Below are 13,413 nucleotides of genomic sequence, written 5' to 3'. Positions count from 1 at the left end.
CTCTTTGTCTTTAATTTTTGGCATTTTAATTATGATGTGTCTGGGTGTGGGCCTCTTTGGGTTCTTCTTGCTTGGGATTCTTTGTGCCTCCTCAACTTGTGTGAATTTTTCCTTTACCAGGTTATGGAAGTTTTCTGCCATTATATCCTGAAACACATTTTATATCCCTTTTTCCTTTTCTGCCTCTTCTGGCACATCTGCTATTCTAATATTGTTGTGTTTCACACTGTTCCACAGATCCCTTAAGCTGTCCTCTTGTTTTTTTAAATGTTTTTTCATTTTGGTTCTCTGATCGAGTGATTTTTTTTCAACCCTGTCTTCTAATTCATTAGTTCAATCCTCAGCTTCCCCTAATCTCGTCTGAATTCCTTCCAATGTGTTCTTTATTTTTGTTATGTCATTCTTTATTTCAGACTGTTCTTTTTTCATAGTTACTATATCTTCTTTCATGATGTTGAGCATCTTTACCACCAATACTCTGAACTCTGTCTCAGATAAATTTTGTATCTCTGCTTCATTTATCTTCTGGAGAATTATGCTGTTCTTTCATTTGGGGGTTATTTTTTTGTCTCCTCATTTTGGCTGTCTCTTTTGGATTGTGACTATGTATCAGGTAGATCTCTGCTCGCGAAATCTCTAGTGAAGGAGAGTGTGAATAGCTGCTTGACTAATTAGATCAGGCTAAGACTCAAAGCCTTCAGAGACCACCTCTGCCTAAAGACTCATAGGATTCTGACTTGAATTGCCCCAGGCTATCATTCTCAGGTGTGGCAAGAATTCTTTTCAACAGGGTGGGGTACTTCCTTCGGCCTGGAGGCTAATTGTTATTTCTAGTCTCTTAAGTGGCCTCAGGGCAAGGTGCTTTCCAATTGTGTGGGTCAACTGTCTTCCTCCCCACCCTCCCAGCAAGGCAAATGTCTGTGGAAAAGATGTCCTCCATTGTGTGAGGGAATGACTCAGCAAAAAAATAACGAGGGTTGTCTGCCTCCTGAGCTCTAACCCCCGAGTCCCCAATTCTGGCTTTTGCTCACACAGCTCCAGTCCACTTCACCCTCCCTCTGCTGCAGCACATGGTGGGTGGCCCCAGAGGGAATTTTGTGCATTGGCCCTTTAAGAGGCTGCCTGAATTTCCAGCAGTCACTCCCTGGCAGACAGCAACCCTGCTTCTTTTCACAGCCATATGTTGTGGTGCTCTCTGATGGGGGGCCCAGCTTGGGATTAGATCCTCCTGCAGCTGAGGTATCTCTCTGAAACTTCAGTTGCTGTCTGTGGGCATGTGGCCAACGCTTTCACACCTCTTACCAGTTTCTATGCCCCAATTTTTCAATCAGAGTTTTTGTTGCCATTATTATTGAGTTCTATGAATTTCTTATATATTTTGAATATCAACCCTTTATTTGATATGTTGTTTGAAAATATATTAATTATCTCATTCAGTAGGTTGTCTTCATTTTGTTGATGGCTTCCTCTGTTATGCAAAAACTTGTTTGATGTAATCACATTTGTTTATATTCTTTTGTTTGCCTTACATGAGGATACATTTAAAAAAATACTACTAAGAGTGATATCAGAGAGTTTACTGCTTGTATTTTCTTCTAGGAGTTTTCTAGTTTGAGTCTTTCATTTAAGTCTTTAATATATTTTGAATTTATTTTTATGTATGGTCAAATTTCATATTTTTCAATGTATCTCTTCAATTTTACCAACACCCTTTATTGAATAGACTATTTTAAACTACTCTTGCCTCCTTTGTCATGATGAGTTGACCATACAGGCAAGGGTTTATAACTGGCGTCTCTATTCTGTTACATTAATCTATGTTTCTATTTTTTTATGCCAGTACCATGCTCTCTTTATTACTATATTATAGTTTTATCTCATGTAGCATGATATCTCCAACTTAGTTCTTTCTCAAGATTGCTTTGACTGAGCTCTTTTGTGGTCCCACATAAATTTTAGGATTATTTGTTCTACTTCTGTGAAAAATCCCATTGGTTTTTTGATAGGGATTGAATTTAATCTGTATATTGCTTTGTGTGGTATACACAGTTTAACAATATTATTTCATATCAATTAGCCTGGTATATAATTCCATTCATATGCATATTCTTCACTTTGTTTGTTCAATGTTTTACAGTTTTCCAAATACAGGATTTTTACCTCCTTGGTTAAATTTATTTCTATGTATTTTATGTTTTTCAGAGGCAATTAAAAATAGTATTATTTTTAAATTTCTCTTTCTGATAGATCATTATTGGTATATAAAAATGCAACTAATTTTTGAATACCAATTTTGTATACTGCTACTTCACTGAATTAAGTAGTTTTAACAGGTTTACTTTTTGTTTGTGTATATTCTTTAGGTTTCTCTCTACAGTATCATGTCATCTGCAAATAATGGCAGTTTTACTTCTTTCCAATTTGAATGCTTTTCATTTGTTTTTCTTGTCTGGTTGCTATGAGTAGGAATTCCAGTACTATGTTGAATAAAAGTGGTGAGAGGAAAATCTATGTCTTATTCCTGATTTTAAGGACAATGCTTTTAGCTTTTCACCATTGAATGCGATGTTAGCTGTGGATTTGTCATACACGGCCTTTATTTTATTGAGGTATACACCTTCTATTTCCACTTGCTGTGAGTTTTTTTTTTTTAAATAAATGGATATTGGATTTTGTCAAATGCTTTTCTGCATCTATTATATGATCACATGATTTTTATTCTTCATTTTGTTTATGTGGTATGCCACATTAATTCATTTGGGGATACTGAACCAACACTACATCCTAGAAATAAATCCCATTTGATTATGATGTATAATCTTTTTAACGTATTACTGAATTTGGTTTGCTAATATTTTGTTGAATATTTTTACATCTATGTTCATCAGAGATAGTGGCCTGTATTCTTCATTATTCCTAATGTCTTTGTTTGGTTTTTGAATCAGGGTAAAGCTGGCCTTGATGTCCTTCCCTCATCTTCAATATTTTTGGAATAATTTGAGAAGAATGTGTGCTAATTGCACATGATCTTCCTACTTTTCCTTTTAACCTTTGAACTAGCTTTATGGTGGGTCAATCCACTGCTTTTATTATGATATGCTTTTATCAGTGAGAATATTTTTTCTTGGCTCTATTTTCTTCCTCATATTTTTTATTTTCTTCTTCTTAAATAAGTCCCTTTAACATCCTATCTAATAAAGAGGGAATATGCTAATTGACCCTCAAGTCATCACAAAGATGGCGGCTCCCACAGCCAATAAGGAGGGAATATGCTAATTGACTGCCCTGCCCTCAAAGATGGCAGCACCCACAGCCAATAAGGAGGGAATATGCTAATGGGCTGCCCCGCCCTCAAAGATGGCGGTGCCAACAGCCACAAGATGGCAACACCCATTCCCTTCAGCCCTGCTGGGGCAGCAAGCATGCGGCAAGCCTCCTTCAGCTCCCCAGCCACCCAAGGCCAGCCCGAGGCACAGGCAAGCCTTGGATGGCGGCCGCCCAGCTTCCCAGGGCTGCTCAAAGCTCAGGTAACCAGGGCCAGCTGAGGCTTGCACTGCCGGCAGTGGCAGCAACAGAGGTGTGATGGGGCATCACCTTCCCCTGATTGCTGGGTCGCCTCTTGCCCCTGAGGGCTCCCAGACTCTGAGAGGGGGCAGGCTGGGCTGAGGGACCCCCTCTCCAGTACATGAATTTTCATGCATCAGGCCTCTAGTTTCTTATAATGCTTGGTGGTGAAAAACTCTTTTAGCTTTTTCTTGTCTAGGAAGCTCTTTATCTCTCCTTCAATTTTTAATGAAAGCCTTTCTGGGTAATCTTGATATAGGTCTTTGCTTTTCATCACACTGAATAAATATTTTGTACCTCTTCCTTCTGGCCTGTAAAGTATCTTTTGAAAATTCAGCTGACAGCCTTATGGGAGCTACTTTTCTCTTGCTGCTTTTAAGACTCTTTTTGTCTTTAATCTTTGCATATTAATTACGGTGTATCTTGGTTTTCCTTATGTGGGTTATTTTGTTTGGGACTCTCTGCTCTTTCTGAACTTGTATGCCTATTTAATTTGCTAGCTTAGAGCTTTCCATCATTATTTCTCCAAGTATTTTTTTCAATCCCTTGCTTTCCTAGTACTTCTCTGATGCAAATGTTTTCAATCCCTTGCTTTTCTAGTACTTCTCTGATTGCTATTGGCACATCAGTGGGTTAATACACTTTATGTTGTCCCAGAGGCTCCTAAAACTATCCTTGTTTTATTATTATTATTTTTTTTTCTGTTCCAATTGAGTGTTTTCCATTATTTTTTTTTCTCAGATTGCGAATTCAATCTTCCGCTTCTTCTAATCTGCTGTTGATTCTATCTACTTTATTCTTCATTTCAGTTATTATATTATTTATTTCTGACTGGGTCCATGTTATATAAGTTTTCACTGTGTTCATTATTCTTTCCTAAGTTCATTGAGCATCCTTATAATTATTGTTTTGAATTTTGTATCTAGTAGTTTTGAATTTTTGTATCTAGTTTGTCTCCATTTTGTTTCTTTTATTTTTTTGGGAATTTTGCCCTATTCTTTCATTTGGGAAATGTTTCTTTGTCTCTTTTCAGCTGCTTTACCTGTATTTGTTTCTATGTATTAGGTAAATCTGCTATGTCTCCCATTCTTGGCAGAGTGCCCTTATGCAGTAGGTGTCCTGTGGCACAGTCAGCCGGGTCACCTGAGCTGGGTGCTTCATGGTCTCTCTTTTGTGAGTTGTGTATGCTCTCCTATTGTAATTGAGTTTTGATTGCTATTGGCACATCAGTGGGTCAGATAGACCCTCAGGCTGACTGGCTGTAGGACTAGTCATGAATACAGTGGATGATTTGTTGTGCAGGGTTTTACCCCATAGAATGAGATTCGCATTAGCAGGGCTCTGGTACCTGTGTAGTTCACCCTTTCTGTATGTCATTTGTGAAGTTAATTGGGTTGTGCTCTGGTACGACATGAAGTTAGCTATTGTGTTGCTTCTGAGAACTCTTGGGAGGGGCTCTGGTACAGGCCAAGATCAGCCATTTTCTGTGGCCAGCGCAGGCCACCTGGTAGGAGTTACAAAATAATCTGTAATTTGTTGCTCCCAGTCCTATGTGTGGGAGAGGCTATGTTGTGAACTGAGGCTGGCTGCCACTAGTACTGTGCTTGGGGCTATTTAATGAGTGGTATAGGGTATGCCCAGGCTTTTGGGGGTTTGTGGATCTTTGAGAGATTTTAGGAACATGGGCCAAGGCCAGCCATTTGTGTCGAAGAGCCGCTGAAAGAGGTTCAATTCAGGTGTGTGAGTTGGGTAGGGTCTGAAGGAATCACCAGGGTGGGTCAAGAAGTGTTAGCAGGTTACTAGAGACTGGGATTTGGTGCCATCCTGAACCTGATGGCTATGTAGATAAAGGGCTTAACAAAGGTACAATGATGCCTGCCAGCATTTCAATCTTGAACAGTTTTGCTTTTCCAGCCCTTGCCGTGAAGCTACACAATTCCCATATGTCCCTGAGTACCTGGTTATTTTTGGGATTATTTTTGGGATTTACTGACACTCATGCTACACTCCTGTTCCTTCACTGGAGTGTAGCATGAGTGTGAGCAAGTGAGTCTATGCTCAGGACCTTTAAGAGGATACCTGAAGAGGGTCTATAGCAATCCTCTGTCTCACCTGGAAGGTAACCCTGCTGATTTTCATAGCCATATGTCATGGGGACTTCGACTGTCAAAACTGAGGGTCTGGGCTGGTGACCCCAGTGTGGGGTTAGCATCCCTTGCTCCTCTGGGGGAACCTGTACAACCAAGATATCCTTCCCTATTCTTAACAGCCACACATGGGTGTGGAATCAGCCCATTTTGCTTTTCCATCCTTCCTATCAGACTCAATGTGGCTTATTCTTTATGTTCTTAGTTATAGTAGTTTCGTTAAGCTAGTCTTCAGGTGGTTCTCAAGGGTGGTTGTTCTGTAATTTAGTTTTAATTTTGATGTGGTTATGGGAGGAGGTAAGTACAGCATTCATTTACTTCATCTTGACTAAAGTCCACACTTACCACAATTTTAAATCTATATAAGAGTGAAGTAGAATCAGCTAAGCAGCCATATTCTGCATTCTTTGGACTGTACTTGGGAACATAGCCATCAGCTCCAGTGCACAGAAACACCTTCTCAATACTGCAGTAAAAGGAATCACCTAGATTCTGGACAGGATCTACCATAACACGACCATAAATAATATCACCTGAAACAGAGATGCAGAAATGTTATTTCTATTATGTAACACTGCAAACAATTTGTGACAATAATGACACCAGAGAATTTCCTTCTCAATATGGCATCAAATGCAGAAGACCTTTTAGTATTAGCTTCAGGATCTGTTTTACTCCTATGCCTTATATATGACCACTTTGCAGAATGACTACAAGTGACTGAATATGTATTGGCCTTCACATATTCAGCCAGTAGTGGAATAACCTCAAGTCTTGGCCTATAACTTAACCTCCATAATATCCCACGTGGTTAAAATCTAGTTTATATAAATAAATTAGTTGATATGATGCAGACTAATACTTTAGAGAACAGCACTAAAAACATCAATAAAAAGCTGAATTAACTTTATCTGATTATGAAAGAAGGTTTAAGGAAATTCCCTGGTATTCAAGTCATTAATGAACTCTTACCACATGTTCTAGATATTTGGCAAGAAAATCACAATGCTGGCCCATGAAGCATTTACAATTCCATGAAGCTGCAGTATTTGAGTTTGCAAAACTTGAAAATACATTAAAGAAAAAATAATCCACTTAGGTAAGGAAAAAAAACACAGATTAATTCTCTAAAAATAAAATCATTCAGTAACATAAACCCAATTCCAGTGACACCCCCTCTCCCAGCCCTACCATAGTAATAAAGACCCCATTATATTCTCAAAACCATAGAAGAGTTTATAATTTCCCCCGAAACACAATTCTAATAAAGCAAAGCACAACAGATACAAAAAAAGCAGGCCCCTCATTTGTAAAGTGGTACCTTCTGCAAAAGCAACATCACTCTCATGCCCAAATCCCATGGATCCATCAGACAACCAGAGACTCTTCTTAGAGAGTAGGTACATTTGGGTGTTCAAGCTAAACTCAGCCGCCACTGGATCACTGACCTAAAACCGAGTGTAAAAGTCCTGTTATATGTTGTTGATTATTCTGATGGTACACAAACACATATTATTCACAGATACACACATTTACTGTACACTGATATGTAAAATACTAAACATAGCATTGTAATTTTCAGGTCCAACCAAATAAATTTAGGGAATTGTAATATTGGTTTTGTCCTTTTTGAGAAGGCTAAACTGGCAAGGTTAAGTCATTTTTTGAATGAGACTAAATAGCTTTGCTTGAACTCATTTCCATTAGTTTATTGGGATATATAAGGGACTTGTAAAGATCATGGTCAGTGTAAGGCAAACATTTAGTATCAATTCTTAGACAAAAAGCGCCTTCACATTTCTTCTAATATATGGCAATTAGGTACTTTGAGGTGGCATGAACTACAGAATATTTATTCTTAAAGGTCAAAAACAAGATGAAGAAATGCAGAAGAATGAAGGAAAATTCTCAAATCTCTAATCTAAGGCAGCAAACTCCAGGAAGATATAATTAAAAATAACCCTTGCATACTCTTAGATTATGAATTTTATATACTGAACTAACAACTGATAAATGGCAATTCTCTCTCTAGTTCCTACATGTCTGACTTCCTTTTATCCACCTAGGATACAAGAATTAAAGTCACTGTGTGAATTTTTTTAATTGATAAAAGTAAACCAAACAAATAACAAAGTGGGATTCTAAAAGTCACAGGAAAATAATCCTATGAGACATACCTGCTGGAATCGGATGTCAAGGTCAAAGGTGACAGGTTCTCTGGGGTTGCAGGTGACAGGCAGATGATACTTCTGATGCACTAGGGTGGTGCATGGCAGCAGTTTTACAGTATAGGTTCCTGAGTAATCACGTACCTTTGAGGAAAAGAGAAGGTACTTAAAAATCTGAGGTGAAATCAAAGGTAACAGAAAAGGAAAATTAAGTAAAAGCCTTGGTCACTTACTGCAAAGTCAGAGACAAAGCTCCATTGCTGGACTGGCTGGTTATAGGTTGGTTCACTCCTGATTAGGTGCAGGGAAAAAGTCAGTCCTGGATGATCAGCTGACATGATCATTGATCTTGTAAAGGATCCTAGAAAAGTACCAATAACAATAATGCCATGGTGGTTTAAAGGGTACATAACAGTTTAGAGTTTTCAAGTATTTTATAATACATTATTTGCTTTTATTCTTATAACAAGCCTACAAAATAGCAGGGTTCATGTTCTCATTTTGCAGATAGAGAAACTGTGTGACTCTCCCAAGATCACACAGCTAGGTATTATACCTTCTGATTCTTAATTCAGTGCTTTTCCCACTGTATAATTCTGTCAAATTATACTTGTGCAGAAATGCTCAAATAGTTCAAAGCTACTTTCAAGGGAGGCAAAACAGTACAACAAAGTCTCATGTGAATGCATTTATTGTGCACCAAAACTATTAGCTGAACTTTGCAGTCTACTAGCATCCACATAGCTGGGCAAACCCAACTTATATATGGAATCAAATTGTAATTAGATTGGCTGCAATAATGTCTAAACAAAGATTCAGTTTATTAGAAAGGTAGACATGTGGATGGGAATTGTAAAGGCTAGGAAATCCTTATTTTCCAGACCTGTCAATTACAATAAGATAAATGATTTTTTTTTTGCTCTGCACTTCTTGTAGTTCAATATTATAAAAATAAATGAACACTTTTTCTATTCCTGAATTTTCAGCCCCATTTTCTCCTTTGTTTAGAGCTCCCACCTAGAAAAAGGAGGACATAGAAGAAAGTGAGTGAATTCTTTTCCACTACCAACCTGGCATCACTTGGCATAACATTAAAATATGCAAACCATTTTAGTGATACGAAGAGTCAAATAAAAAATTTTTAATGAAATGTCCTTCGCATTAGAAAAAGCTTTGATATAGGACTTTAGTGACTGCTGCCTTATTGATATTCAAATCATAGTCCATCAGTTAGTAAAATTACATAGCCAATAATTAAAGATAACATGTCTAAAACTTAAGTACAACAGTGAAGTGATACTTCTGGCTCAATATAAAGGTTTCTTACTATACCTATAAAACAGTTATGAATAGAGAAATCCTTTCTGAACAAATAAATTATAATTCAATTATTTTTGTACAATGGAATTGAAGTAGAAAAGGAGATTGTTGTTGCTATGCTCTTTAAGGAAAGTTTCATTTAAATAAACTCAATAGAGTTTTCTTTTACATTTATTTAATCATTTTGTATTTTCTCTAAAAGTCTACATAGATAATGATGATTTTGTAGATTATGATATGTAGCCAAAAAATTATCAAGCCTTCATGTAGATAATTGCATCCATGCAATTCATTTGAAATTAAGGACTTAAAAGCCCACAAGGAAGTATGGAAATATGTGTGAATATGGAAAAGTCTACCCTTGTGGTACTGAGAGTGGCTATTAAAGAGTAATGGGGCTTACCAGGATGTGACAGCACAAACAAGCCATGGAATTTAGCTTCTGTCTTGAAGTTCACAACCAAGCACCCCTCTTCACCAATGCGCATGCTAGCTGGATACAGAGAACCTACAATGGGGTAGAATACAAGAGTAGCAATATTAATGATCAGGCATGCTAATGTACAGGATTTCTTCCAAAAATGAATTCAGATTCACTTCATCTTTTTTTAAAAATATGTTTTTATTGATTTCAGAGAGAAGAAGAGAGAGGGAGAGAGAGAAACACTGATGAGGGAGGAACATCAATCTGCTGCCTCCTGCATACCCCATATTGAGGATCAAGCCTACAACTTGGGCATGTGCCCCAACCAGGAAATGAACCAGAAACTTCCTGGTGCATGGAATGACACTCAACCAAATGAATTACACTGGCCGGATAGGTTCACCTCATCTTTAAGCATTCTAGCTAAAGTGTTAACACCTTTTGAGTGATAAGAGAGGCAGAAGTGAAAACATGGAATTAAAATACGTCAAATACTCTAGAATAATTGTTCAGGATGAACATATTACCTTACACATGGCTTTCAGGTAATTTTAATTTATTTAAGACAGAAGATTTTGAGATGTACTATCAACAGTATTTTCCCTTTGGCCATAAAAAGTAATTCTGGCACGAGGCTCAGACGCACATGGAACTAGAACAGTGGTATATGCTTAAAGAGAAATAGCACTAATTCTACTAATGGATTAATTAGCTTTATGCTTGTGGATTTTGAATTATAATTCTGACATGGAGATTGAAATAAAATTTTGTAGATGTTTATGGGCCCAATAATTATTGGCACTTACCACCTTTATTCCAAACATTCTGCTAAGGTATCAAAGAATAATAGAATCTATAATAATAAAAGCATAATATGCAAATCAACCGAATGACCATCCGGATGTCCTTCTAGATGACCTTCCGGATGAAGCTGGGGCTGCAGCTTCAAGATCGAGGCAGCCACTGCAGCTGCGAGGGAGAAATCGAGGCAGCTGCGGCTGCGAAGGCCTACTCTTGCACAAATTTCGTGCATCAGGCCTCTAGTTTTAAAATAAAAAGAATATTAGAAGTCTAGTCTATCTTTCAGAAGAAACTGAGTGCCATAAAGGTTAAGCAATATGTTCAAGATCACATCATTCATTAGCTGTAGAGCCAAAATTAGAACCCAGGACTTTAAAACGCAACTCCAATTTTTAGCAACAAAAATGTGTAACTTTTTTCTCTTGGGTTAATTCTTTATTTTCAATTGATACTACCTCTTTTTTTGATACATTCATTTTTCTGGAATCTAGGGACATATGCAGATTGTGTTGTGTAACATATAAATAATTAATCACCTAGAATGGACTATGAGAGTTAAATATCCATGAAATATAGATACTACATTTAATAGTCACTTATTACACAAAACTTGAGGCACTGAAAGATTTATTTCAAATAAAGATTTTTCATGATAAAAATAAAATTATCAGAAAATGTTGAATATAAAAATAAATTCACCTAAAAGTTGGCTTTTATTACTTTTAGCTACTATAAAAAGTCCTCTTAAGTAATTCAAATCGGTACATTTTCCATGTCTTTATTGACCCACCTTGGAGTTCAGCTTCTGGTGGGCTGCCAATTCCATCATTCCACAAGATGGCAGTGTCATACACAAAAGTTAGTCGAAGTTCTGACTTCAAGTCAAAATGCTGCCAACCTCCTACTCCAACAGGGGAATGGTACACATAGGAAACATACAGAGGGACTCGAAGAGTCACATATGACTGCACTAGGTTTAAGACCTAAAACGATGAAATTATATTTGTCAACACAATTCAGCATTGTTAACTAAATGAGATTAATTTTGTACAAGTCATTTTCTCCTTTTACTAACTGAAGATTTTGAATAATTATTGAGGAAAAGAAATAACAGCATTTACAACACTTAATTTTAAAGCAATTAAATAGTTGTTACTATACTACCTTCCTTTGCAACAAAGGATATGTAGTAGAAATCCTTAAGATAAATAGCATTATCTTTAGCATACTATACTTACACAGTCCTTTTAGTTTTATAGTAGTTTTAAGATACAGTTCATATACCATATAATTCACCAACTTAAAGTGGACAAATCAATGGTATTTAATATATTCATGGAGTTATGCAAATTTCATCATAGTCAATTTTAGAATATTTTCATCACCTTCAATAGGAATTTCATACCCATTTAGCAGCCAATCCCTTAATTCCTCCTTTCCCCCGCAGTCCCTGGTAACCCCTAGTTTAGTTTTAGTCTGTATGTATTTGCCTATTCTGGACATTTTACATAAATGGAATCATACAATATGTGGTCTTTTGTGATAGCTTCTGTCACTTAGCATACTGTTTTTAATGTGCATCCATGTTGTAGCATGTTTCAGTACTTTTATTACTGAATAGCATCCTACTCTATGAATATATCATATTTTATTAATCCACTCATCAGTTAATGGGCATTGGGACATTTTCTAGTTTTGGACTATTATGAATAATACTGTTATAAGATACTTTTTAAAAATTTATTTTTTTATTATTGTCTAAAGTTTTACATATGTCTTCTTTTTCCCCAATTGACCCCCCATTCCCCAGCCATTCCCACCCCAGGCAAGCACCCACCGCCCCAGTGTCTGTGTCCATTGGTTATGCTAATATGCATACAAGTCCTTTGGTTGCTCTCTAATCTCTCCCCACATTTGTCTAAGATACTTTTTAATTATTATATAGATAAAGAGGAAATAAAGCAGGAAAGATCTGGAAACAAATATAATTAGTTGAAATGAAGTATCTTGCTTAACATTTATACTTTCCCCTTTTAGGCATTTTGCAGATGGATTGGGGGTCAGGTAGAATAAACCAGTATTTGTTTACTGAGCACAACATTTTAGACATTGTGTTACTCTCACAATAAAAGTTATTCAATATTTTAACTCTTTCCTATAATTATATGTATATGTATATGTGATTGGGTGGATAGATGAATAGAAAAAGAGAGAGAGGAAACTTAGGATAGAGAAATAAAGCCAATTTCCCACAAAATTCTCTAAGCCTATGAATGATGTTGCCAATATTAAAACCCAGCATTTGGTCCATGCATTTTCTACTCTATACTTCATTGCATTCCAAACAAAGCTGACAGCAGTCTTAAGATCACCTAACATATTCGCAGATGACATGCTATTGTACATTGAAAACCCTAATGACTCCATAAAAAAAACTACTAGATTTAATAAATGAATTCAGTAATGTAGCAGGATACAAAATTAACACCCGGAAATATATGGCTTTTTTTTTTTTATACACCGATAATGAACTCACAGAAAGAGAAACAACAAAAACACTCCCATTTACCATTTCAACAAAAAAAAACTAAGGTACCTAGGAAAAAACATTTGTTATTAGTTGATTTATTGATGATAGTCATTTTTACAGGTGTGAGGTGATATTTCATTGTGATTTTAATTTGCATTTCCCTGATGATTAGTAAGGTTGAGTACTTTTTCATATGTCTATTGACCATACATATCCTACTTGAAAATTTTTCTATTCAAATCCTCTGCTCATTTTTAAGCCATATTGTTTTTTTTTATGTTGTTGTATAAATTCTTTATAAAATTTGGATATTAACCCCTTATCAGATATATCATTGGCGAATATACTCTTCCTATAAGTAGGTTGTCTTTTAGTTTTGTTGTGTAAAAAGTTTTTACTTTGTTGTAGTCTCATTTGTCTATTTTTTCTTTTGTTTTCCTTGCCCGAGGAGAAATATCT

The 13,413-nt window shown here is 36.4% G+C and overlaps 1 protein-coding gene across 1 annotated transcript in view; it reads right to left on the bottom strand.

Moving 5' to 3' along the window:
* FREM2 (FRAS1 related extracellular matrix 2) overlaps positions 1 to 13,413 on the bottom strand; it is a 363,685-nt gene that overhangs the window by 35,978 nt on the left and 314,294 nt on the right. Inside the window, exons 17-22 of the mRNA XM_008160427.3 lie at positions 11,215 to 11,407; positions 9,603 to 9,707; positions 8,113 to 8,240; positions 7,889 to 8,023; positions 7,033 to 7,159; positions 6,057 to 6,244 (exon numbers count right to left, since the gene is read on the bottom strand). Of these exons, the coding sequence (XP_008158649.2) occupies positions 6,057 to 6,244; positions 7,033 to 7,159; positions 7,889 to 8,023; positions 8,113 to 8,240; positions 9,603 to 9,707; positions 11,215 to 11,407 (876 nt within the window). The remainder of the gene's footprint in view (positions 1 to 6,056; positions 6,245 to 7,032; positions 7,160 to 7,888; positions 8,024 to 8,112; positions 8,241 to 9,602; positions 9,708 to 11,214; positions 11,408 to 13,413) is intronic.

This window comes from Eptesicus fuscus, chromosome 8 (assembly GCF_027574615.1).
Source record: "Eptesicus fuscus isolate TK198812 chromosome 8, DD_ASM_mEF_20220401, whole genome shotgun sequence".
Classification (NCBI taxonomy): Eukaryota; Metazoa; Chordata; class Mammalia; order Chiroptera; family Vespertilionidae; genus Eptesicus; species Eptesicus fuscus.
The sequence above is the reverse complement of the archived record's forward strand: the minus strand, read 5'-3'. Positions and strand labels throughout refer to the sequence as shown.